The sequence below is a fragment of the Globicephala melas genome, chromosome 20, assembly GCF_963455315.2.
Source record: "Globicephala melas chromosome 20, mGloMel1.2, whole genome shotgun sequence".
Lineage (NCBI taxonomy): Eukaryota > Metazoa > Chordata > Mammalia > Artiodactyla > Delphinidae > Globicephala > Globicephala melas.
This window is the reverse complement of record NC_083333.1, coordinates 52,281,202-52,303,884: the sequence shown is the minus strand read 5'-3', so window position 1 is coordinate 52,303,884 and position 22,683 is coordinate 52,281,202. Positions and strand designations below refer to the sequence as shown.

Sequence of the window (22,683 nt, the reverse complement as noted above, 5' to 3'; positions counted from 1 at the left end):
ATTTCAAAAACGTAACTCCCAATGCATCTAGTTTACAAAATGTTTCATCATACAGAGTTGCAAAAGATGTAATTCCTAATGTATTGTAAATATTGACATTTTAAAATAAAACCATTAATCACTCTTTTAAAAGTATTCAGTGGAATTTAAATACCTTAGCAGTTTAATACCTACCACCATGCAAATTTTAAAATATAAAAAATAGTCCTCTTATTAACTCTTAGGTAAGTGAATCAGAAGTTTTACATCACTTGAATTTCCATTCCATTTCTTCCACATAGTATATTAACTCCTTTAGTTTTCATCACAAAGGTATGAATTATAAGCTATTGTTATTCCCATTTTGAAGATTAAGAAAAGCCAAAAAGTTCAGAGAGGCTAAGTAACTTCCCCAGGGTCACTGGACTAAGTACGTGGCTAATACCTTGCAGTCAGTAGATACGTTTAAAAAAGTTTTTTTTAAGTTTTATTTTCCTGTGACCCTAATGCTCTAGGTCTTCTGGATTGAGTTATTACTATTATTAGAGGTACACAATTGATCAAAATAGCATAAAACGCCACACATTTTGTTACATAATTATTAAACGGAGAAAATAAAATGGACATGGACCATATCTATTAATAAAATAAATGGAGGTCTGTGTGGGTTTTTTTAATTAGTCCAAGTCTCTGTGAATGGATATTGCTAAATGAGACAGGGCTCCCCATCAAACCTGGACCTATTTTTCGTTTTTATAGATGTGACGCCCTGAGAAAACATGTTCATTTGTGTAAGTAGACAAGAATGGAAGGACTTATGTTATTGGCTATATCAGTCAACTCCTTAAAACTCTTTCCAACTTACATGCTAAAATCACCTAGAGATCGTTCGTTAAAAATTATTTTCAGTACTCCTTCAGTCAACAATTCAGTTAGGTTCAATAATGTTAAAAACAAAGAATTGGGAATCACCTGACTTTCAAAGAAAGTGTTTACCCAGTCGCTAGAGTTGTTCACTTTCTCAATATCTGGGAAGGCTCTACTAAGATTTAAGTGATTATTATACCACTTACTTCTACAATTAGAGGTGCCTTGTTTATGGCGCTAAACTTAGATGAAACGGGGGTAAAAATGACAATTCATAAAAATGGGGATTATGATCAAAGACCTGTATATTGATGACAGATGGATAGAGAGATGGATGATTATATATAAATCATCTATATAAATCATCCATATAAAACTCTTACATATAGATTTATTAGCAATTTAATCTGATAGTTGAAATCAATTATGTTTATAAATATTCATTTGATAGAATTGGAAGAGCATATCAACATCTAAGAAAGAAGAGTTAATCCCAATAAAATGAAGCTGGGTTCTCAAGTTCAGGGCATTGTTACATTTTTTGTATGAATGATTGCTGTTATGGACATGATTTACAGCAGAATCCACTACATGTTTCCCTAAAGTTAATCTAAATTTAATAATAGCTGGAGGAAACAAACAAGTACAGTAGGTGCTGTAAGGCTATGTGGATGGGGTCAGGAGGGAGAAAGACACTTTGAGGAGAACAGAAACAGTGCACAGGTGCATTCTCAGGCAATCAGCTGTAGGAAGGAGTCCCAGTGAAAGAAGGAGATGAACTGAATTCTCTTAAAACCACGCAGGCCTACCTCTCCTTAGAAAGTACGTGCGACTCCTCAGGACACATTTACGCCCAGTTTGAAGACAGCTACTCCAAAACATGGAAAGTTAGCTAAGCTGTGTTTACCTGGCTAGTCTTGTTTCCTTTCTGGAGATGCGCAAAACACCACCATTCCCCCTATTATCAGGACCTCGAGTGTGTCCTCTGTGGTTTCTGGTGAGAAATCTGCTATCCTTGGAATTGTCTTTACTTTATAGGTAAGGTGTCATTTTTCTCTGCTTTCAAGATTTTTTTTTTGTCTTTGGGTTTCAAAATTTTAATTATGCTGTGTCTTGGCATGGATTTTTTAAGGTTTATCCTGCTGGAGTTTCACTCAGCTTTGAGAATCTGTAAGTTTATATCTCATGCCAAATTTGGGGCATTTTCAGCCATTATTTCTTTGGGTACTTTTTCAGCCTCTCTTCCTAGGATTCCAATCGCTTAAACGTTAGGTCTCTTATTATAGTCCCACAGATCCTTGAGGCTCTTTTTTTTTTTAACTTTATTTTCTTTCAATTGTTCAGATTGTGAATTTTCTATTGTTCTCTTTCAGATCACTGATTATTTCCTCTCTCCCCTCCATTTTGTTGTAGAGTCCATCACTGAGCTTCTTACTTTGGTAATTGTATTTTTCAGTTCTAAAATTTCCTTCTGGTTCTCCTTTACATCTTCTATTCCTTTGCTGAGACTTTATATTTCCTTGCTGAGTCTTTCTTTTCTTTCATTCATTTCAACATGTTTATCCTGTCTGCTTTAAAATATCTGTCAGATAATTCTAACAACTCCATTATCTCCGTGTCGGCATCTATTAATTGTCTTTTTTTCAGTTTGAGATCTTCCTGGTTCTGGGTATGAAATTGAAGAAGTTGAAATCTGAACATTTTCATATTATGGTCTGAGATTCTGGATCTTGTTTATTCTGTTTTAGCTGTCTTTCTCTGACACTGCTCTGGTGGGGGAGGGGAGGTACGGCAGGTGGGGATTGAAGTTCAAGTTCCTTACCTGGGCTATGTTAACACCTGAAGGCGCAAGTGGCAGAGAAGCTCCTCCTTGCTGCTGCCACTGGTGGGAGTTCCCATCCTGGTTGACATGTAAGAATGGACTCAAGCAAACTCATTTGTCTCTGGTCCCTGATTTATTTTTATCTGAGTTTGGAAATTTGAGAAACAAGGTGCATTCTGATTCACTCCACATATAGAGTTGAATTCCTGTTGTTGCACCTACAGGATTTAAATTTAGAAACTGAAGCTGAAACTAAGGAGCATGAAAATAGCATTGGCCTCCTGGGTTTTCCTCACTCCTGAGAATGATTTCTAGTCCATTCCTTCTCTCATATTTTCCTGTTCTCACTCAGCTTTGTCAAGCACATTTATATCTTCCCTCCTCCTTGCCTGGGGGGCCTTGTTATGATTCCCTGCCTGCTATCATCCTTTTCGAGTTTTGGAAATAATTGCTATGGCGTTTAGTCCGGTTCCTTCAGGAAATTAGCCCTGAAGAAGAGAAAAAACACTTTTGTTGCAACTATGAAACAAAATTGCCTGCCCCCCCACCCCCCGCAGATCTGGACATTTTATTGTACTTCACAGGTATTGCATTTTTCACAAATTGAAGGTTTGTGGCAACCCTGTTTCAAGGAAGTCTATTGGTGCCATTTTTCCAATAACATTTGCTCACTTTGCATCTTGTGTAACATTTTGGTAATTCTTCACAATTTGCCACTATTTCAAACTTTCATTATTATTATATTTGTTACGGTGACTTGTGATCTGTGATCTTTGGTGTTACTATTACAAAAAGATTATGACTTGCTGAAGGCTCAGATGATGGTCAGTATTTTTTTTAGCAATAAATTTTTTTTTAATTAAGGCATGTACATTTTTTAAGACATAACGCTATTGCACACTTAATAGACTACAGTATGCTGTAGACATAACTTTTACATGCACTGGGAAACAAAAACATCTGTGTGACTCTATTGTGGTGGTCTGGAATCAAACCGGCAAAATCTCCAAGGTATGCCTGTACAATGTTAATGCTATGTAAATAGTTGCTTGCATGCAGTAAATTCAAGTTTTGCTTTTAGGAACTTTCTAGAATTTTTTCCAAATATTTTTATCTCCTGTTGGTTGAATCCACGGATGTGGAATCCACAGATATGGAACCAGCCAATAGTGAGGGAGGGCTGACTTGCAGAATAACGGTTACAGCCTTTAATGCAATAGTACCACTTCTATTTTATCTTAGAGAAATAACCCCAAATATGGAAAATACCATAGGCAAAATATAGATACTTATCATAGTGCTATTTTTCTGTGACAAAGTGAAGCCCTAGAGTCTAATTATGGAAGGGTTTAAGTGTATTTGAAGCTCTGGCGACACAGAACAACTTTGAATGTTTAGCTAGGAAAAGTTTAGGACAATCTTTGTTACATCATTACTTCTGTTTGACTAACGGTGTAACTTTTACATAAATAATATCTTTCAAATGTTTCTCCAGAGGCTCATCCCCAATACCAGCATTATGGGATTTTACTCATTCTGGAGCATCCCATGCTAAAGTTTAAGAGAACCTGGTTGCATATTTCTCTTCTCTGGCCCAAATCTCAGCACCCTCCCCCTTCATCTGCAGCACTCTGCCATTTCACAAGGCTGCAGATGAAAACATCTGTCTGTTAATTACCTGCAGGGGCAGAGGGTTAGAAAAGGGAACAGGAAAGAGAGAGTTGTCACATGTACTTCGTTTTTCTGTTTTGCCATGTGCACCTTTGAAGCAGAATATTTAGAAGTAGCCTGACCCTCATACCGCCCTACACAATCTTGTTTCCTAGCTCTGAGGTGAGTTATTCTGTACACCCTAAAATAAAAGTGACATTTAGACACACACACACACACACACACACACACAAGAAAACACCTCTCCCATCCTTTTTCCTCCCTTCCCCTTCCCAAACCTCTAATTGCCTCTTTAAAATGACTGTTGTCACGTTAACGAAACGGTTAGGTGTTATTTAGGGGGCTCGGTCCTTTATGTCTCAGCGTAGAAAGAATTCAGCGAGAGACAAACTGATAGGTAAGAAGTGATTTATTAGAATAGGACACTTGCAAGGCTTAACAAGCAGTCAGGCAAGCATTGCGATGCCCCGAGTACTTAGTGGGTTACATTTTTATAATCAGAGGAAGAGAGAGGAGGGGGAGAAGACCTTCTTTGTCTTTCTTGAGTAGATGTCATGCTTTCCTCATCAGTTCCTCCTCCAGATTGGGTTTTTTGTCCCTACATAGTCAGGCCAGGACTGTCATGGCACTTTGGAAAACTTATTTCAGGTCTCAGTACAATGAGGACCTTTCACTTTGATATGTCACCTTTCCATAAATGATTGTTTTTTGTGCGCACAGAGCATGTAGCGGTTGTCATTAACTTGATGACACCACTGGGCAGGATATAGGTCTCATGCCACCATTGTTGTATTGTTCCGGGGCATGTCTTAGGCTTCTGTTGCATTATTTTGTTGCTAATCAAGCTAGCTTTATTTTGTTGTTAAGCAAGCCAATCTGGCTTTGATGCTAAGCCACTTGTTCTGCTTTGACTCAAGCAAGCCCTCATTTTTTCAGGATTTTCCCATTACTTTCTTGAGTGATCATTAATCTTATTGTGGTCTCCCAAAGCTCCCTAAGGTTCCCTATCAACAATCCCCCTAATGGGGTTTCTAAGCTATTTGATTATCCTACTCAATCCCTATCATTAACAACACAGAATTATGCCAATGACAAAGTATCGAGAAAGAAAACAGAATAAAAAATTTTATTATCCTATTTAAAAAGATGACATAAAAGACTAGAGGAAAAAAAATCCCAAATGCCAACACTGTTTATGTAGTATCTAATTTTCCCCCCAAATTTCCAAAATGTCCATTATATTCGTAATTTTATAAGAAAAATAATTTTAAGAACAAATCTATGAAAACGGAATCCCACAGTTTCCAGATTAAGCTGGCCAGGTTTAATCTGATTGGGGCAGATGCAGCAGTTTGAAATGCCAGGTCTTTTGTTGGGGATGGAAGAGATGGGCGGGGCAGGAAGGACGGTCCTCGTGGTTATTTCTCTGTAGCGTCTCAGTTCTGTCGCACAACCCAAGTCAAATCAATGCATTAAACGCCTCTTCCTTTCTGCTTGTCCTCAAAACGGCAAAGAACGACGTAGTGGGGCAAAAAGAACACCCCGAGCGCCGTTGCAGGGATCCTAGTGGGCCAATTGGGCAAAGGGCGCGCGAGACGTCGCTAGCCTCTCCACCCGCCCAAGCCCCGCCCCGCCCCAGCCCCCGCCCCGCCCCGCCCCAGCCCCCGCCCCGCCCCGCCCCAGCCCCCGCCCCCGACGCCCAGGCCCCGCCCCTGACGCCCAGGCTCCGCCCCCGTTCCGGCTCGGCCTCGCCCAGCCCGCAACCGTCACGTGCCGAGGCGCGGCGTCCAGCCCGTAGCTGATGCTGCCGCGCGGTATTCGTCATGGAGCTGGCGCCGCGGAGTTGTCTTATGCCGGTGCTGCTGCTGCTCATGGGCCTGAGCACGGGTAGGTTCGGGCAAAAGTGCTTCAGCGGCCGGTGCCTCCTTCTCTTCTTTAGGGATAAGAATCTGTTAGTGGGTTTGTGCTTTTTAAAGCATATTCCTTTTCCCCTGTTTCTACCTTGCGTAATTATTTTTGCTTTTGAGTCTCACTCTATTTTTTTTTTTCCGGATTCAAAGTTCTTTTTCTACTTTTTTCTGGCTCTGGGTGGTCTGCTGCCTTGTTTCTTCCCTGCGTGTAGGTAGAAGCAGTTTTGCAAAATGTAAGATTTGGAGAAGCTCCTGATCAATGAGGGTTCCGCAATCTTAAGGCCACCTCCCTTTTCCTGCCGCGATTGGCTGCTAAATAAGATTATAAGGTCTTTTTATTTTGAGCTGAAACACACGGTACCAAGACTGAAAAATCCTACCACGAATGGGACGTTTAATTGCGAGTAAGCCTTTCTCCCTCTACCTGATCAGAACAGGCAGGATAATATGTCCCCTCACCGCAGTCCTTTTTGGCAAAAACAAATTCGTGTTTAATGGGATGACTTGCAAATTGATTTTCAGTCTTTTCTTTAAGCAAAATGAGCCCTGGTGTGAATCAAGAACTGAGAATTCGAACTAACCACAAACTTGCCTTGTGATCTTAGGCAAGTTGCTTTACTTGTTTTCCCTTTTGTAAAATGGGGATCATATGACCCTTCGACTTGTGTCTGGGAAATGTTGTCGAATAGGTTGCCCCCCGATTTTTTTTATATAAATTTATTTTATTATTATTTATTTTTGGCTGCGTTGGGTCTTTGTTGCTGCGCGCGGGCTTTCTCTAGTTGCGGTGAGCGGGGGCATTTATTGAATGCCTGGTAAGTGCTAGGTATTGTACAACTATCTTGATTGTTTCAAGGATCTTGCATTTTTTAGTTGGTCTAACGATTAAGGAAATACCCTTTTTCATATTTGTTGCCGACCTTTCTTTGTTGTTTTGCCTTTTATTTTTGTTGTACAGAAATGTAACAAGTTTCTGTGCTCAACTCTTGATATTTTGTTTTATAGTCTCTAGGGTATGCTTTAATCGTTTCCCCATCCAGAGGTCAAAGAGACTTTCAACTCTATTTTCATATTATTTTTCACATCTAAATTTTAAAATTGAAATATCTGATCCACTTGGAATTTATTTTGGTTTAGAGTGTTAAGAAAGAACCTACATCTCTATTTTTTTTCTTCCAAAATCTGTTACTCCAGAGTAATATAGTGAGTAATCTTGCCCCACTAACTTGTGATGCTTCTTTTTTTTTTTTTTTTTTTTGCGTTATGTGGGCCTCTCACTGTTGTGGTCTCACCCGTTGCGGAGCACAGGCTCCGGACGCGCAGGCTCAGCGGCCATGGCTCACGGGCCCAGCCGCTCCGCGGCATGTGGGATTTTCCCGGACCGGGGCATGAACCCGTGTCCCCTGCATCGGCAGGCGGACTCTCAACCACTGCGCCACCAGGGAAGCCCGTGATGCTTCTTTAATTGTATATTAAATGAGGAACAAAAATCAACGTGCTGCATTTTGAGATTTTTTTCCCCCGAAGTGTAAATCTCTCTCTTTTAAACAGAATTATAAACACGTTTTATGCTTCCTGTTAAAAATCCAAACGTTACAGAGGGTGTAGGTGAAAATGTGAAAGCCTCCAGCCCCCTGTGCCACTATTAAGTTTGGTATGTTTTTTCATAGCTGAGTTTTTTGAGGTTTTTTTTCCTTATCTCCACAATATATTGGAGTAAATAAATTGTCTGAAGTATAAACCAAATCATCACTAGCCTAACCCAGCCGTGTCTCCTGGGCTGGGAATTTAACTGGACATAGACATTCTTCTGGAAAATCGAATTGTGCTTCTGTTTCAGGAGCTGTCATCAGCTGGCCCACAGAAGAGGGCAAGGAAGTATGGGATTATGTGACTGTCCGGAAGGACGCCCACATGTTCTGGTGGCTCTATTATGCCACCAGCCCCAGCAAGAACTTCTCAGAACTGCCCCTGGTCATGTGGCTTCAGGTAAAATTGGTTTCACTGCCTGGCCTGAGGTTGAGGCCAGGTTTCCCCCACTTACCACCTTGCTTGCCCTTAAAGGCTCACAGCTCAGCAGTGAAGAACTGATGTGGTCCAGCAGCCAGCTGGGGCTCTCCTAGGCTTGGGAATTCAGTGTCCTTCTGAGGCAGGCAAAGGCGATGGTACAGTCAAGGAAGCCAAATCAGAGAGTGAGAGGTTCTAGTCTTTTACGGGGGTCTTTTTCTATTGAGCCCAGCACAGGCAGCAGTAGGAACCCTTACTGGAAGCTCCTGAAGACACATTTGACAATATGCTGACAGAAAGTGTTTCTGGAAGGTTCCAAAGCAAAGACTGAGGTACCCTGACCAGCCCTTCCTCTCCCCTCCCAGTCCTTTCCTAGATCTGAATTCCTTGCCCCTAGAAAAACTGGTATTTTGAAAGAACTCAGCCTTTTGTATCTTAGCATTAAGTGTCGGGCCCTATCCTTCTCCCTAAAGAATGTTTGCATTTTTAATCTTGAGCTCTAGTGGTAGGATTGAAGACAGGAAACTGGTTGGAAATTATTTGAGGGCAGGCAGAGGATCCTTCCTTCCTTTCATTCCTAAAATGTCTGTACAAAGGTGGCCCACACCCACCTGGAAGACCAAGATCTAGGGAGGGGTTGAGGAATGCGGTCTTGCTTCACCTTCTGGAAACTGTAGGCATGGCCCAGCTGGGGCACCAGGTTGCTCACCAGTAAATAGGGCGCCCTAGGGCTTCCCTGGTGGCGCAGTGGTTGAGAGTCCGCCTGCCCATGCAGGGGACACGTGTTCGTGCCCCGGTCCGGGAAGATCCCACATGCCGCGGAGCGGCTGGGCCCGTGAGCCATGGCCGCAGAGCCTGCGCGTCCGGAGCCTCTGCTCCGCAGCGGGAGAGACCACAACAGTGAGAGGCCCGCGTACCGGAAAAAAAAGAAAAAATAGGGCGCCCTGATACTCACCCCCATGGGATGTAAATGTCACTTCCTCCAAAAATGTCATTATTTGTAAGCAGCCTCCCAGTGCCCCCAGCTTTGCCTTCCAGACCAGTGGATACAGGCTTTCTGATGAGATAAGAAGAGCAGTTTGCACGGAGGGGCCTTTTTCTCTTGGGATTATTGCAAGTATTTTCTTTGAAGGCTGGGGTGAGGCTCAGCCCGAGAGCGCAGATATGAAAATGTCTCAGAAGAAGAACCCGTCTGTGTGGCCCAGGGAGCTTTTGTGCATCCCGGGCAGCTGGAGATGAAGCTGTGGCAGGGCTGTCAGGGAGAGCCGTGCAGTGGACAAGCCCAGTTCTGCCTTCCTGCCACTTAGAGCCGTGGCAAAACACTTCCCTTCTCTGGGCTTTGGTCTGCGGGATTTCAGCGGTTTTCAAACTTTGTATTAATCAGCAGAACTTCTTCCGCTCCCAAGTGAAAGCTTGCAGACCAGCCAAAGCAGAAGAAGGAAGTGCTGGGGCCGAGGTTGGGGCGGAGTGCCAAGTCCCACCCATTCAGCCTCCCCTTTGTCACGTGCTGCCCCTCAGGTACTTTCTGGGCTTCCAGGAACACAGTTTGAAAACCACTGAATTTCTGAAACGGCAAACCTTCCTTCTGGTTGACTGCAGAGTAGGGCAGTTGTTTTATTTGAATGAGTTGCCAACATTTACAAATCAAGACATTTCCTTCCTTTTTCCCAAAACCAGGAGATGCGATTACTTGGGGCCTGAACTTGCTGTCCCGGAGCGGAGTGGTGGGGCCCCTCTTGCACACAGGCAGGAGCTTCTGGGGGAGGGGACCCACCTGCCCTCTCTGTTCCGTGTGGTGTACTTCTGGCCCCTCAAGACCGTGCCATTTGTGACCTTTGGTTTCTGTGAGCTGAGATGCTATTTGATGGTTATCAACGGGCTCACTGTCCTGCTCTTCATCTCCTCAGAGGCCCAAGGGAAGGGGAAAAGAGTATGATTAAGGAAGAAATAATTAATTCAGGTTAAAAGGAGATCTCTCTTAGCAGCCTACTGAGAATCCATGCGCTGACTTCTCTGGACAGGTCTTTGGGAATCAAGGTCACGTCATCTGAGTGGAGTAGCTCTGAGTGATGCAGTGTGCTACGTTAGGCACACTTTCAAGTCATTTAAGCGTTTTAGTTTGTCCTTGGACACACTTGCCATATTTCAGAGTCACTGCATAGTCCCGGGCCGTGACAGTACCCCCATCCCAAAGTTCTAGACAAAGAGATTTTGCAGTGTTATCTAGTAGAACAGAACAGGAGAATGGGATTTCTCCCACAAAGACCGTACCTCTAGGATTCCAGCTTCTCTCCTTTCACTTTGGTCCTATCCCAGCCCAGTAAGTCCACTAGGAAAAAGGGGCCCAGCTTTCACTCAAGGACCCTTGCTTTTATTTTATTTTGTTTTTTGCTTTGCTTTTTTTTAAATTGAATAATAGTTGGTGTACAGTATTATATGTTACAGGTATACAGTATAGTGATTCACAATTTTTAAAGGTTCTCCTCCATTTATAGTTCTATAAATATGGGCTATATTCCCCGTGTTGTACAATATATCCTTGTAGTTTATTTTATACATAGTGGTTTGTATCTCTTAATCCCCTTCCTTTACATTCCCCCCTCCCTTCCCTCTCCCCCCTGGTAGCCACTAGTTTGTTCTCTATATCTGTGAGTCTGCTTCTTTTCTGTTACAGCCACTCGTTTGTTGTATTTTTTAGATTTTCCATATCAGTGACATCATACAGTATTTGTCTTTCTTTGTCTGACTTATTTCACTTAGCATAATACCCTCAAAGTCCAATCATGTTGCTGCAGTTGGCAAAATTTCATTCTTTTTTATGGCTGAGTAGTATTCCATTGTATATATATACACCGCATCTTCTTTATCCATTCATCTGTTGATGGGCACTTAGGTTGCTTCCATATCTTGGCTATTATAAATAATGCTTCTATGAACATTAGGGTGCATGTATTTTTTCAAATTAGTGTTTTTGTTTTTTTCAAATATATACTCAGGAGTGGAATCACTGGATCATGTGGTAGTTCTATTTTTAGTTTTTTGAGAAACCTCCATACTGTTTTCCACAGTGGCTGCACCAATTTACATTCCCACCGACAGTGTTACAAGGATTCCCTTTTCTCCACATCTTCGCCAACACTTGTTTGTGGTCTTTTTGATGATAGCCATTCTGACAGGTGGGAGGTGGTACATCATTATGGTTTTGATTTGCATTTCCCTGATGATCAGCAGTGTTGAGCATCTTTTCATGTTCATGCTGGCCACCTGCATTTCCTCTTTGGAAAAATGTCTATTGAGTTCTTCTGCCCATTTTTTAATCAGGTTGTTTGTTTTTTTGATGTTGAGTTATATGAGCTGTTCATATATGTTGGATATTAACCCCTTATTGGTCGTATCATTTGCAACTATTTTCTCCCGTTCCATAGGTCTTTTCATTCTGTCGATGGTGAGGACATTGCTTAGAGGGATTTATAGCCTCCCAGTTTTATAATAGTTAGCTTGGTGTTGGTTCAAAACATTCAGTAGTTTCATAAACTCTCTGTTGGGGTCCTTTAGTTACCCCTGAGCCCTGACTCTATGTTGTCTCTCTTTTCCTTTAGATTTCCCTGTACAGATTGCCCTGGTTTCTGTTTTGCCTGAGCTGTTTCCTTCCATCATTGTGTATCTCCCTTTCCTAACCATCTTGCACAGGGACACAGCATCCTTTTATTCAAGGCCCTCAGCCTATCCTGTTGGCTCAGCTGACCCCTGAGGTTTTGTCCAGAAAAGCACTGACCATCCTTACCCCTGACCATCTCCTGAAGGACCTCCTCCCCTCTCTTAGCCCTTAGAAGCCATAGAACCTCTGCCTCCCATTGTCTGGGCCCCCAGCACTGAGCTTCTGTTCAGAATCCTGCCTCGCCCCTGGCCTTGGATGCCCACAGTGTTGAGTGCTTCCTGCCCAGGGACTTCCGCATTTACTATGTTATATCCTGGGGATCATCTTGATCAAACTGCCCCTCAGTCTGGGTCCCTTGTAAATCCTCAGGGACACTGAGGAGAGGGTGGTGGAGAGTCACAAGGCCCCGGTCCAGTCCTGGTGGAGCCCCTAATTGCCACGTTCCCTCTCTGGGCCATACTGCTCATCTTTGAAGGGAGAGGTTTGGACGAGATGTTTTGAGGTCAGCAAACCCCACGTGAGGCCAAGGCTCGAGCTCAGAGGGTCAGAGGTAGGAACGTTCCCTCTGGGGGCTCTTAGCCCGGTTGCTTCCTTTTCTTAGAAAGACTTGAGCAGTTACCAGGGGCTCAGTTAGTGCAGACACTGGATCAGTTGTGTCCTGTGTGTAAGGCTGACCCAGCCATCACTGACTCATAAATTGTTTACAGTGAATGGGGTCATTGTTGGAGTGACGAAGGTTTGACTAACATTTCCTCTGACTTTATTTTTGTTTGTTTGTTTGTTTTGCTTTCACAGGGTGGTCCAGGTGGTTCCAGCACTGGATTTGGGAACTTTGAGGAAATCGGGCCCCTCGACAGAGATCTCAAACCACGAAGAACTACTTGGGTACAATGAGGAAGGCCTCGAACTCAAACTGCCGCGTGGCCCCCCCAGGCTGAGTCCCACCCAGCCCTACCCCATTCTGGGTGGCGCCACAAGTTGAGCCATCCCACTCCACCCCCCTCCCTCTTCCTCTGTGTCCGGGGGGACCTTGCGTACTTGTCCACAGGCTTCCTCTCTGGCCAGCCTCTTCCATTTCTTGGGACAGCTTATCCCACACTGGTCACCTTCCCAACTCGGTGACCTTTCTCTCCACTTGCCTGCAGAAACCTCTGTCTACTCTAGCAGACCCCCTGGACCTTGTCATGACCCACATATTGGCCATCCCTGCAATCTGAGACCCCGGGGTCCCACCTTCTGGCCACAACCTGCAATCCTTTCCCTTCCTACTCTCCTACTTCCATTCTTGTCTTCCTCAGGACTTCAAACCCCTTGTCCTCTGCCCTTTTGATGTCTCTCTAGTTCTCTGTCTCACCCCGCCCCCTCATTCTTCGCTTCACTTCTTTACCTAACCCCCACCCCTGGTTCCCTCATTCTTCTCCCTCCGCATCCTTGCCATGCCCAGCCTGGGGTCAGTCCCCCTGTCCACCTGCTCAGCCCCTTCCTCCAGGCTGCCAAACACTGGTGGGTAAACCCACACCAGTGGGCAGGGTGGGGCTGTTGCTCCCAGCTGGTGGCCACCCTCTGCTCTGTGCTTCTCCTCTGCTCCTCTCCCATCTGTTGATGGACACTTAGGTTGTTTTCACCTTTTGGCTGTTGTGAATAATGCAGGGAACATTAGCGTACAAATATTTGTTTGGGCCCCTATTTTCAATTTGGTGGGGCGGGGTGGGGAATTGCTGGGTCCTATGGTAGCTCTATGTTTACTACCCAAGTGTTGCTAATATTCTTCATCCACCCCTTTTCCATCGCCTCTTGTGGGTGCTTTCAACATGACCCCCCACCCCCAATCCACTTCCCACATGGTGCTTGGGTGAAACCCTCCAATGCCAGTCACTCCTTAGTTTACTGTCTTTCAGTTCCCCAAAGATCGGATCCAGATTCCTGGGCGTAAACTGGCTTCTGCTAGCCATACCTCCCAGCTTCTCTGCATGCGCACTCTCCTTGAGGCCTCTGCGCGGGCCATTCCTGGGCTTGCACTTCATTCCTTTGGTCACCCGGTCACACCTAGCTCACCAGACTCACCTCTAAGACTCTGCAGGAGCACCTCCACCTGAAGATCCCCTCTGAGCCCTTTGATTTTCTTATCTGTCTCCATACTGGTCTTCTTTAAGCACATTTTACTTACTCTTGCCTCAGGGTCTTTGCACATGCTGTTCCCTCAGCCTAGAACATTCACATACTCACTTCCAGTAGCAGAGTACCCCACTGGCTTGTCCCCAAGCCTCCCACGACTAACAGGGTAATGTGACTGGGGCAGAGAGCCTGAACAAGAAGTGAGGAGATGCTGGCCTTGGTCCTGACGCTGCCATTACCTATCCAACTTTGTGACCTTGGACAAGTCCTGGGCCTTTCTGGGCTTTAATGTCCTGATCAGTAAAGGACATGGCTGTAGTGTGTCATCACTAGGGATCCTTCAGGATGTAAAATTCTATAACTCTAAACCTCTTTGGGAAAGGTGTTAGAATAAATTCTGTTCTTGTAGTGTTCAGCAAAGCCAGGCCAATGTGGAAACTGGATTCATCTTGAAGAAAACAGACGTGTGGTATTCCAACCTCTCACTGCTTCGAGCTGTTGCTCAGACTGACACTGCATGGTTCTACCTGCACGAATGAATTACATTCAGGACATTTGTAGTGTCTGAAAGTAACAGCCTAGATGCTTCGATCCCTGTGTATATGTTAATTTTTCCTTCTTGCCTCTCCTTTTCTTTGCCTTTCTTTGCTATACTAGTCTGTGTTCCTGTTCCAATTTTTTTTTTTTTTTTTTTGCGGTACGCGGGCCTCTCACTGTTGTGGCCTCTTCCATTGCGGAGCACAGGCTCCAGATGCGCAGGCACAGCGGCCATGGCTCACGGGCCCAGCTGCTCCACGGCATGTGGGACCTTTCCGGACCGGGGCACGAACCCGTGTCCCCTGCGTCGGCAGGCGGACTCTCAACCACTGTGCCACCAGGGAAGCCCCCCCATTTTTTTTTTAATACATTTTAGTAACAGATCATAACCACACTGATATCCTCACATGTGTGGTTTTTGTTGAGCTTATATAAGGTGATCAGAAGATAGTTGGTGACTGGCTGGCTGATTGCAACATTTTTTTTTTTTTTTTTTTTTTGCGGTACGCGGGCCTCTCACTGTTGTGGCCTCTCCCGTTGCAGAGCACAGGCTCTGGACGCGCAGGCTCAGCGGCCATGGCTCACGGGCCCAGCAGCTTCGCGGCATGTGGGATCTTCCCGGACTGGGACACAAACCCGTGTCCCCTGCATTGGCAGGTGGACTCTCAACCACTGCATCACCAGGGAAGCCCCTGATTGCAACATTTGACTTTCCTCTGTGGCTTGTAGCTCCAGTCGGCCAGTCTCCTGTTTGTGGATAACCCAGTGGGCACTGGGTTCAGTTATGTGAACAAGAGTGACGCGTACACCAAAGACCTGGCCATGGTGGCATCAGACATGATGGTTCTCCTGAAGACTTTCTTTGAATGCCACAAAGAATTCCAGGTAAGCAAGCTCAGAGGGGGCTAGCAGTTGCAGCACTGCATCCATCAGATGCAAACTTCCCCAAGAGTTACATGCCTAACTGATTCCAGAGAAAACTTTTTTGCACCCAGGATCAGATTGTGGGCTTCTGTTTCAGTCATCACTAAAGGTGGTTTTAGCTTGAAAAAAATGACCCTGCAGCCAGTATTCTAATTAAACATAATAATCAGATATGGGAGGAAAGATCAGCAAAAGCAGATTTGTTTTGTCTGGCCATTACATGCAATAGAAATTTGAAATTGATTTGTGTGAATTAAAAGACATTCAGGATATTTAATTCTTTGTAAATTCCTTTTCTTCCTAGACAATTCCATTCTACATTTTCTCAGAGTCCTATGGAGGAAAAATGGCTGCTGGCATTGCTCTAGAACTTTATAAGGTAACAAGGAAGATGACTTTGTTTTGATGTTGGACAGAAACTGATTATCTTACTTGTTATAGTCACCTGATAATTGAATATTCTTTGAATAGGACCTTGTACATACAGAGTAAGTCTGTAATAATAACCATGAAAAGTTTCAAAAAGAACAATGAAGTTTGCCCCACCAGATATCGAACAGGCTATACAGCTAAGCGAGTAAAGCAATTTGCGGCTGGCATAGTAACAGAAATGCAGATACGTGCATCAGGCTAAAGAATCTAGAAACATATTTTATATATACTTATGTATATGTATATATGTATCTGTGTATGTTTATAACACATACATATGTATCATGCTTACATATGAACATATAAATGATAAGGTGGCATTTCAAATCATTGAGGAAAACAGAATGTTCAATAAATGATATGGAGACAAGTGGCTATCACTTTGGAAAATAGTAAAGTTAGATTCTTGCCTTACATGAAACATCAGTTCTTTTTATTTTTTTAATTATTTATTTTATTTATTTTATTTTTGGCTGCGTTGGGTCTTTGTTGCTGTCCACGGGCTTTCTCTAGTTGTGGCGAGCGGGGGCTACTCTTTGTTGCATTGCGCGGGCTTCTCATTGCGGTGGCTTCTCTTGTTGCAGAGCACAGGCTCTAGGCGTGAGGGCTTCAGTAGTTGTGGCTCACGGGCTCTAGAGCACAGGCTCAGTAGTTGTGGTGCACGGGCTTAGTTGCTCTGCGTCATGTGGGATCTTCCCAGACCAGGGCTTGAACCCGTGTCCCCTGCATTGGCAGGCAGATTCTTAACCACTGCGCCAACAGGGAAGCCCCGAAACATCAGTTCTTGATAGATTAAAATCTAAACATAAAAATAAAAACTGTAAGAGAACCTGAAAATATAGGAGAAAAGTTTTATAATCTTGGGTACGAAAAACTTGCTTTTCCTTCATAAGATGAAACACCCAAAAGCAAAAAGAATAAGTTTGACATATTTAGACCACATAGAAATTTAAAACTAATTAGAGTTTCATAAACAATTTTAAAAGATATATACACACAAATAAATATATAGTAGAAGTAGTATTCACATCAATAAGTTCATTAAAGAAGATAATATTCTAGGGGGCTTCCCTGGTGGCGCAGTGGTTGAGAGTCCACCTGCCCATACAGGGGACGCGAGTTCGTGCCTCAGTCCGGGAAGATCCCACATACCGCGGAGCGGCTAGGCCCGTGAGCCATGGCCGCTGAGTCTGCACATCCGGAGCCTGTGCTCCGCAACGGGAGACGCCACAACAGTGAGAGGCCCGCGTACCACAAAAAAAAAGAAAAAAAAAAAAAAGATAATATTCTAATAGGATATTGGCCAGAAAATATGGGCAAACAATTTATAGAAGAAATGCAAACTGCCTATGGACATGTGAACAATGTTCAACTTTTAGTAGTAAGTCAAATCTGTGAGATTTGCAAATATTTTTAAAAATTGGTGGGAGGTCTCTGGGGGTCCAGTGATTAGCACTCCACGCTTCCACTGCAGGGGGCACGGGTTCGATTCCTGGTCGGGGAACTAAGATCCTGCATGCCACATGGCATGGCCAAAAAAATAAATAAATAAAATAAAATAAAGTAAAAATTTGGTAACCCCCAGTTTTGGTAAGCAGTCAGGGAAACAAGTGCTCTTGTGCACGTTTGATGGGAATGAAAACTGGTAAATCATTGTAAAAGGGCACTTTGGCAGTATCTATAAACTTTTAAAATATATGTGCCCTTTGACCCAATAATTTCACTTCCAGGAATCTGTCCTGTGGGAATACTTATACGTGTGTGTGTCAGAGGATGTTAAGTTCATCGTTGCTTATAATGTCCATAAACAGAAAACGAGATCAGTGGCTGTGTGTAGAGGATTACTTAAATGAAATACGTGGATCCTTCCGTGATGGACACTTTGAAGCCATCAGAAAGAATGGGTAGATCTGTGCATATGTATACATGTATGTATATATATATGCTTGTGAAAACAAAGAAAGGAGTTAGAAGGATATATACCATGTTAACTGGTTAGTGAGCGTGAGGGTGCAGGTGGGGCAGAGGTAGGAGTTTTTTCACATTTTCTCCTGTCTCCTTCTGTGATTAAACTTTTTACAGTGAGCTAGTATGAGCTTTTTTTAATTGAAGTATAGTTGATGTACAGTATTATATAAGTTACACATATACAATATAGTGATTCACAATTTATAAAGATTATACTCTATAGTAAAATATTGGCTATATTCCTCGTGTTATACAGTATGAGCTTTTTTTTTTAAGATTTATTAATTCTCTTTAAAAATGAACCTTTTATAAGAAGCAGTATAGGTACATAACATAAAATTAGAAAATACAGCAAGCACAAATTAAAAAAATTAAAAAGAGATCACCATTGTTAACACTTCAGTGTATAGCCTTTAAATCTTTTTCTGCGCTTTTAGAAATAAGTAAATTTTTTAACCAATAGGAGATAGTAGTATACATAATGTCTGTAACCTGCTTCCTTCCGTCACTAGTCCTCCCTTTCCTACTTCAGTAAACTTTCATCTCAAATATTCAGGCTTTAATAATCCCAACACGTCCTTTGTGGTCAGTTTGTTTAAGCCAGGACTCAGTCCAGATCCGTGAATTACATGTGGCTGGGATGTCCCTAAAGTCCGTTTTCATCTAACACAGTTCCTTTTTTATGACCCCCATTTGATAAAGAAACCAGACTAACAGAATATCCCATTTTCTGGAATTGTGTGGTAGCATCTTCATGGTGTAATTTAGTTTATTCCTCTCTTCATGGTGTTTCCTACAAAACTGGAGGTCATAGTTAAAGGCCTGATGCATTCAAGGTAAAAGTTTTGAAGAGAATATATTATAATAGGTCAGATTTCAGGAAACGATGGCCTATAGGTCAAATTCAGTCCACCACCTGCTTTTATACGACTCATGAGCTAAGAATGGTTTTTACATTATCGAGTGACAGTGGTGGGGTGGGGTGGATTAAAAGAAGAATAATATTTCATGACACATGAAAGTTGTGTGAAAATCAAATTTCAAGGTCCAAAAATAAAGCTGGGTTTTTTTGTAATGATATTTTATTTTATTTTTTTTAACATCTTTAGTGGAGTATAACTGCTTTACAATGGTGTGTTAGTTTCTGCTTTATAACAAAGTGAATCAGTTATTCATATACATATGTCCCCATGTGTCTTCCCTCTTGCATCTCCCTCCCTCCCACCCTCCCTATCCCACCCCTCTAGGTGGTCACAAAGCACCAAGTTGATCTCCCTGTGCTTTGTGGCTGCTTCCCACTAGCTGTCTATTTTACGTTTGGTAGTGTATATATGTCCATGCCACTCTCTCACTTTGTCCCAGCTTACCCTTCTCCATCACCATATCCTCAAGTCCATGCTCTACTAGGTCTGTGTCTTTATTCCCGTCTTGCCCGTAGGTTCTTCAGAACTTTTTTTTTTAATGTTCCATATATGTGTGTTAGAATATGGTATTTGTTTTTCTCTTTCTGACTTACTTCAATCTGTATGACAGACTCTAGGTCCATCCACCTCACTACAAATAACTCAATTTTGTTTCTTTTTATGGCTTAGTAATATTCCATTGTATATATGTGTCACAACTTCTTTATCCATTCATCTGTTGATGGACACTTAGGTTGCTTCCATGTCCTGGCTATTGTAAATAGAGCTGCAATGAACATTTTGGTACATGACTCTTTTTGAATTATGGTTTTCTCAGGGTATATGCCCAGCAGTGGGATTGCTGGGTCGTATGGTAGTTCTATTTGTAGTTTTTTAAGGAACCTCCATACTGTTCTCCATAGTGGCTGTATCAAATTAAATTCCCACCAACAGTGCAAGAGGGTTCCATTTTCTCCACACCCTCTCCAGTATTTATTGTTTGTACATTTTTTTATGATGGCCATTCTGACCGGTCTGAGATGATATCTCATTGTAGTTTTGATTTGCGTTTCTCTAATGATTAATGATGTTGAGCATTCTTTCATGTGTTTGTTGGCAGTCTGTATATCTTCTTTGGAAAAATGTCTGTTTAGGTCTTCTACCCATTTTTGGATTGGGTTGTTAGTTTTTCTGATATTGAGCTGAATGACCCTCTTGTAAATTTTGGAGATTAATCCTTTGTCAGTTGCTTCATTTGCAAATATCTTCTCCCATTCTGAGGGTTGTCTTTTGGTCTTGTTTATGGTTTCCTTTGCTGTGCAAAAGCTTTTAAGTTTCATTAGGTTCCCTTTGTTTATTTTTGGTTATAATTCCATTTCTCTAGGAGGTGGGTCAAAAAGGATCTTGCTGTGATTTCTGTCATGCAGTGTTCTGCCTATGTTTTCCTCTAAGAGTTTGATATTGTCTGGCCTTACATTTAGGTCTTTAATCCATTTTGAGTTTATTTTTGTGTATGTTGTTAGGGAGTGTTCTAATTTCATTCGTTTACATGTAGCTGTCTAGTTTTCCCAGCACCACTTATTGAAGAGGCTGTCTTTTCTCCACTGTATATTCTTGCCTCCTTTATCAAAGATAAGGTGACCATATGTGCGTGGGTTTATCTCTGGGCTTTCTGTCCTGTTCCATTGATCTATATTTCTGTTTTTATGCCAGTACCATACTGTCTTGATTACTGTAGCTTTGTAGTATAGCCTGAAGTCCGGGAGCCTGATTCCTCCAGCTCCGTTTTTCTTTCTCAAGATTGCTTTGGCTATTCGGAGTCTTTTGTGTTTCCATATAAATTGTGAAATTTTTGGATCTAGTTCTGTGAAAAATGCCATTGTTAGTTTGATAAGGATTGCAATGAATCTGTAGATTGCTTTGAGTAGTAGTCATTTTCACAATGTTGATGCTTCCAATCCAAGAACATGGTATATCTCTCCATCTATTTGTATCATCTTTAATTTCTTTCATCAGTGTCTTATAATTTTCTGCATACAGGTCTTTTGTCTTCTTAGGTAGGTTTACTCCTAGATATTTTATTCTTTTTGTTGCAATGGTAAATGGGAGTCTTTTCTTAATTTCACTTTCAGATTTTTCATCACTAGTGTACAAGAATGCAAGAGATTTCTGTGCATTAATTTTGTATCCTGCTACTTTACCAGATTCATTGATTACCTCTAGTAGTTTTCTGGTAGCATCTTTAGGATTCTCTGTGTACACGTCTCTATGTATCACGTCATCTGCAAACAGTGACAGCTTTACTTCTTTTCTGATTTGGATACCTTTTATTTCTTTTTCTTCTCTGATTGCTGTGGCTAAAACTTCCAAAACTATGTTGAATAAGAGTGGTGAGAGTGGGCAACCTTGTCTTGTTCCTGATCTTAGTGGGAATGGTTTCAGTTTATTACCATTGAGGACGATGTTGGCTGTGGGCTTGTCATAGATGGCCTTTATTATGTTGAGGAAATTTCACTCTATGCCTACTTTCTGGAGGGTTTTTATGATAAATGGGTGTTGAATTTTGTCAAAAGCTTTCTCTGCATCTATTGAGAGGATCATATGGTTTTTCTCCTTCAGTTTGTTAATTTGGTGTATCACGTTGATTGATTTGCATATATTGAAAAATCTTTGCATTCCTGGAATAAACCCCATTTGATCATGGTGCATGATCCTTTTAATGTGCTGTTGCATTCTGTTTGCTAGTATTTTGTTGAGGATGTTTGCATCTATGTTCATTGGTGATATTGGCCTGTAGTTTTCTGTCTTTGTGACATCTTTGTCTGGCTTTGGTATCAGGGTGATGGTGGCCTTGTAGAATGAGTTTGGGAGTGTTCCTCCCTCTGCTATATTTTGGAAGAGTTTGAGAAGGATAGGTGTTAGCTCTTCTCTAAGTGTTTGATAGAATTTGCCTGTGAAGCCATCTGGTCCTGGGCTTTTGTTTGTTGGAAGATTTTTAATCACAGTTTCAATTTCAGTGCTTGTTGTTGGTCTGTTCATATTTTCTGTTTCTTCCTGGTTCAGTCTCGGAAGGTTGTGCATTTCTGAGAATTTGTCCATTTCTCCAGGTTGTCCATTTTATTGGCACAGAGTTGCTTGTAGTAATCTCTCATGATCCTTTGTATTTCTGCAGTGTCAGTTTTTACTTCTCCTTTTTCATTTCTAATTCTATTGATTTGAGTCTTCTCCCTTTTTTTCTTGATGAGTCTGTCTAATGGTTTATCAATATTGTTTATCTTCTCAAAGAACCAGCTTTTAGTTTTATTGGTCTTTGCTATCGTTTCCTTCATTTCTTTTTCATTTATTCCTGATCTGATCTTTATGATTTCTTGCCTTCTGCTAACTTTGGGGTTCTTTTGTTCTTCTTTCTCTAATTGCTTTCGGTGTAAGTTTAGGTTGTTTATTTGAGATGTTTCTTGTTTCTTAAGGTAGGATTGTATTTCTATAAACTTCCCTCTTAGAACCGCTTTTGCTGCATCCCATAGGTTTTGGGTCATCATGTTTTCATTGTCGTTTGTTTCTAGGTATTTTTTGATTTGCTCTTTCATTTCTTCAGTGATCTTTTGGTTATTAAGTATAGCTTCCATGTGTTTGTATTAAGTTTATTAAGTTTGTATTAAGTTTATTAAGTTTTGTATTAAGTTTATTAAGTTTGTATCACGTTTAGCTTCCATGTGTTTGTATTTTTTACAGATTTTTTCCTGTAATTGATATCTAGTCTCATAGTGTTGTGGTCAGAAAGATACATAATACGATTTCAGTTTTCTTAAATACCAAGGCTTGATTTGTGACCCAAGATATGATCTATCCTGGAGAATGTTTCATGAGCAGTTGAGAAAAATGTGTATTCTG

General features: G+C 42.0%; 1 protein-coding gene across 2 annotated transcripts in view; it reads left to right on the top strand.

The window, feature by feature from the left end:
• The first annotated feature begins 6,089 nt into the window (after window positions 1-6,089).
• Window positions 6,090-22,683, top strand: part of SCPEP1 (serine carboxypeptidase 1) — a 43,866-nt gene continuing 27,272 nt past the window's right edge. For both annotated transcript variants that reach the window (XM_030881647.3, XM_060290817.2), the window contains exons 1-5: window positions 6,090-6,226; window positions 8,090-8,238; window positions 12,710-12,799; window positions 15,296-15,451; window positions 15,795-15,869. In XM_030881647.3, coding sequence (XP_030737507.1) covers window positions 6,163-6,226; window positions 8,090-8,238; window positions 12,710-12,799; window positions 15,296-15,451; window positions 15,795-15,869 — 534 coding nt within the window. In that variant the 5' untranslated portion in view covers window positions 6,090-6,162. The remainder of the gene's footprint in view (window positions 6,227-8,089; window positions 8,239-12,709; window positions 12,800-15,295; window positions 15,452-15,794; window positions 15,870-22,683) is intronic.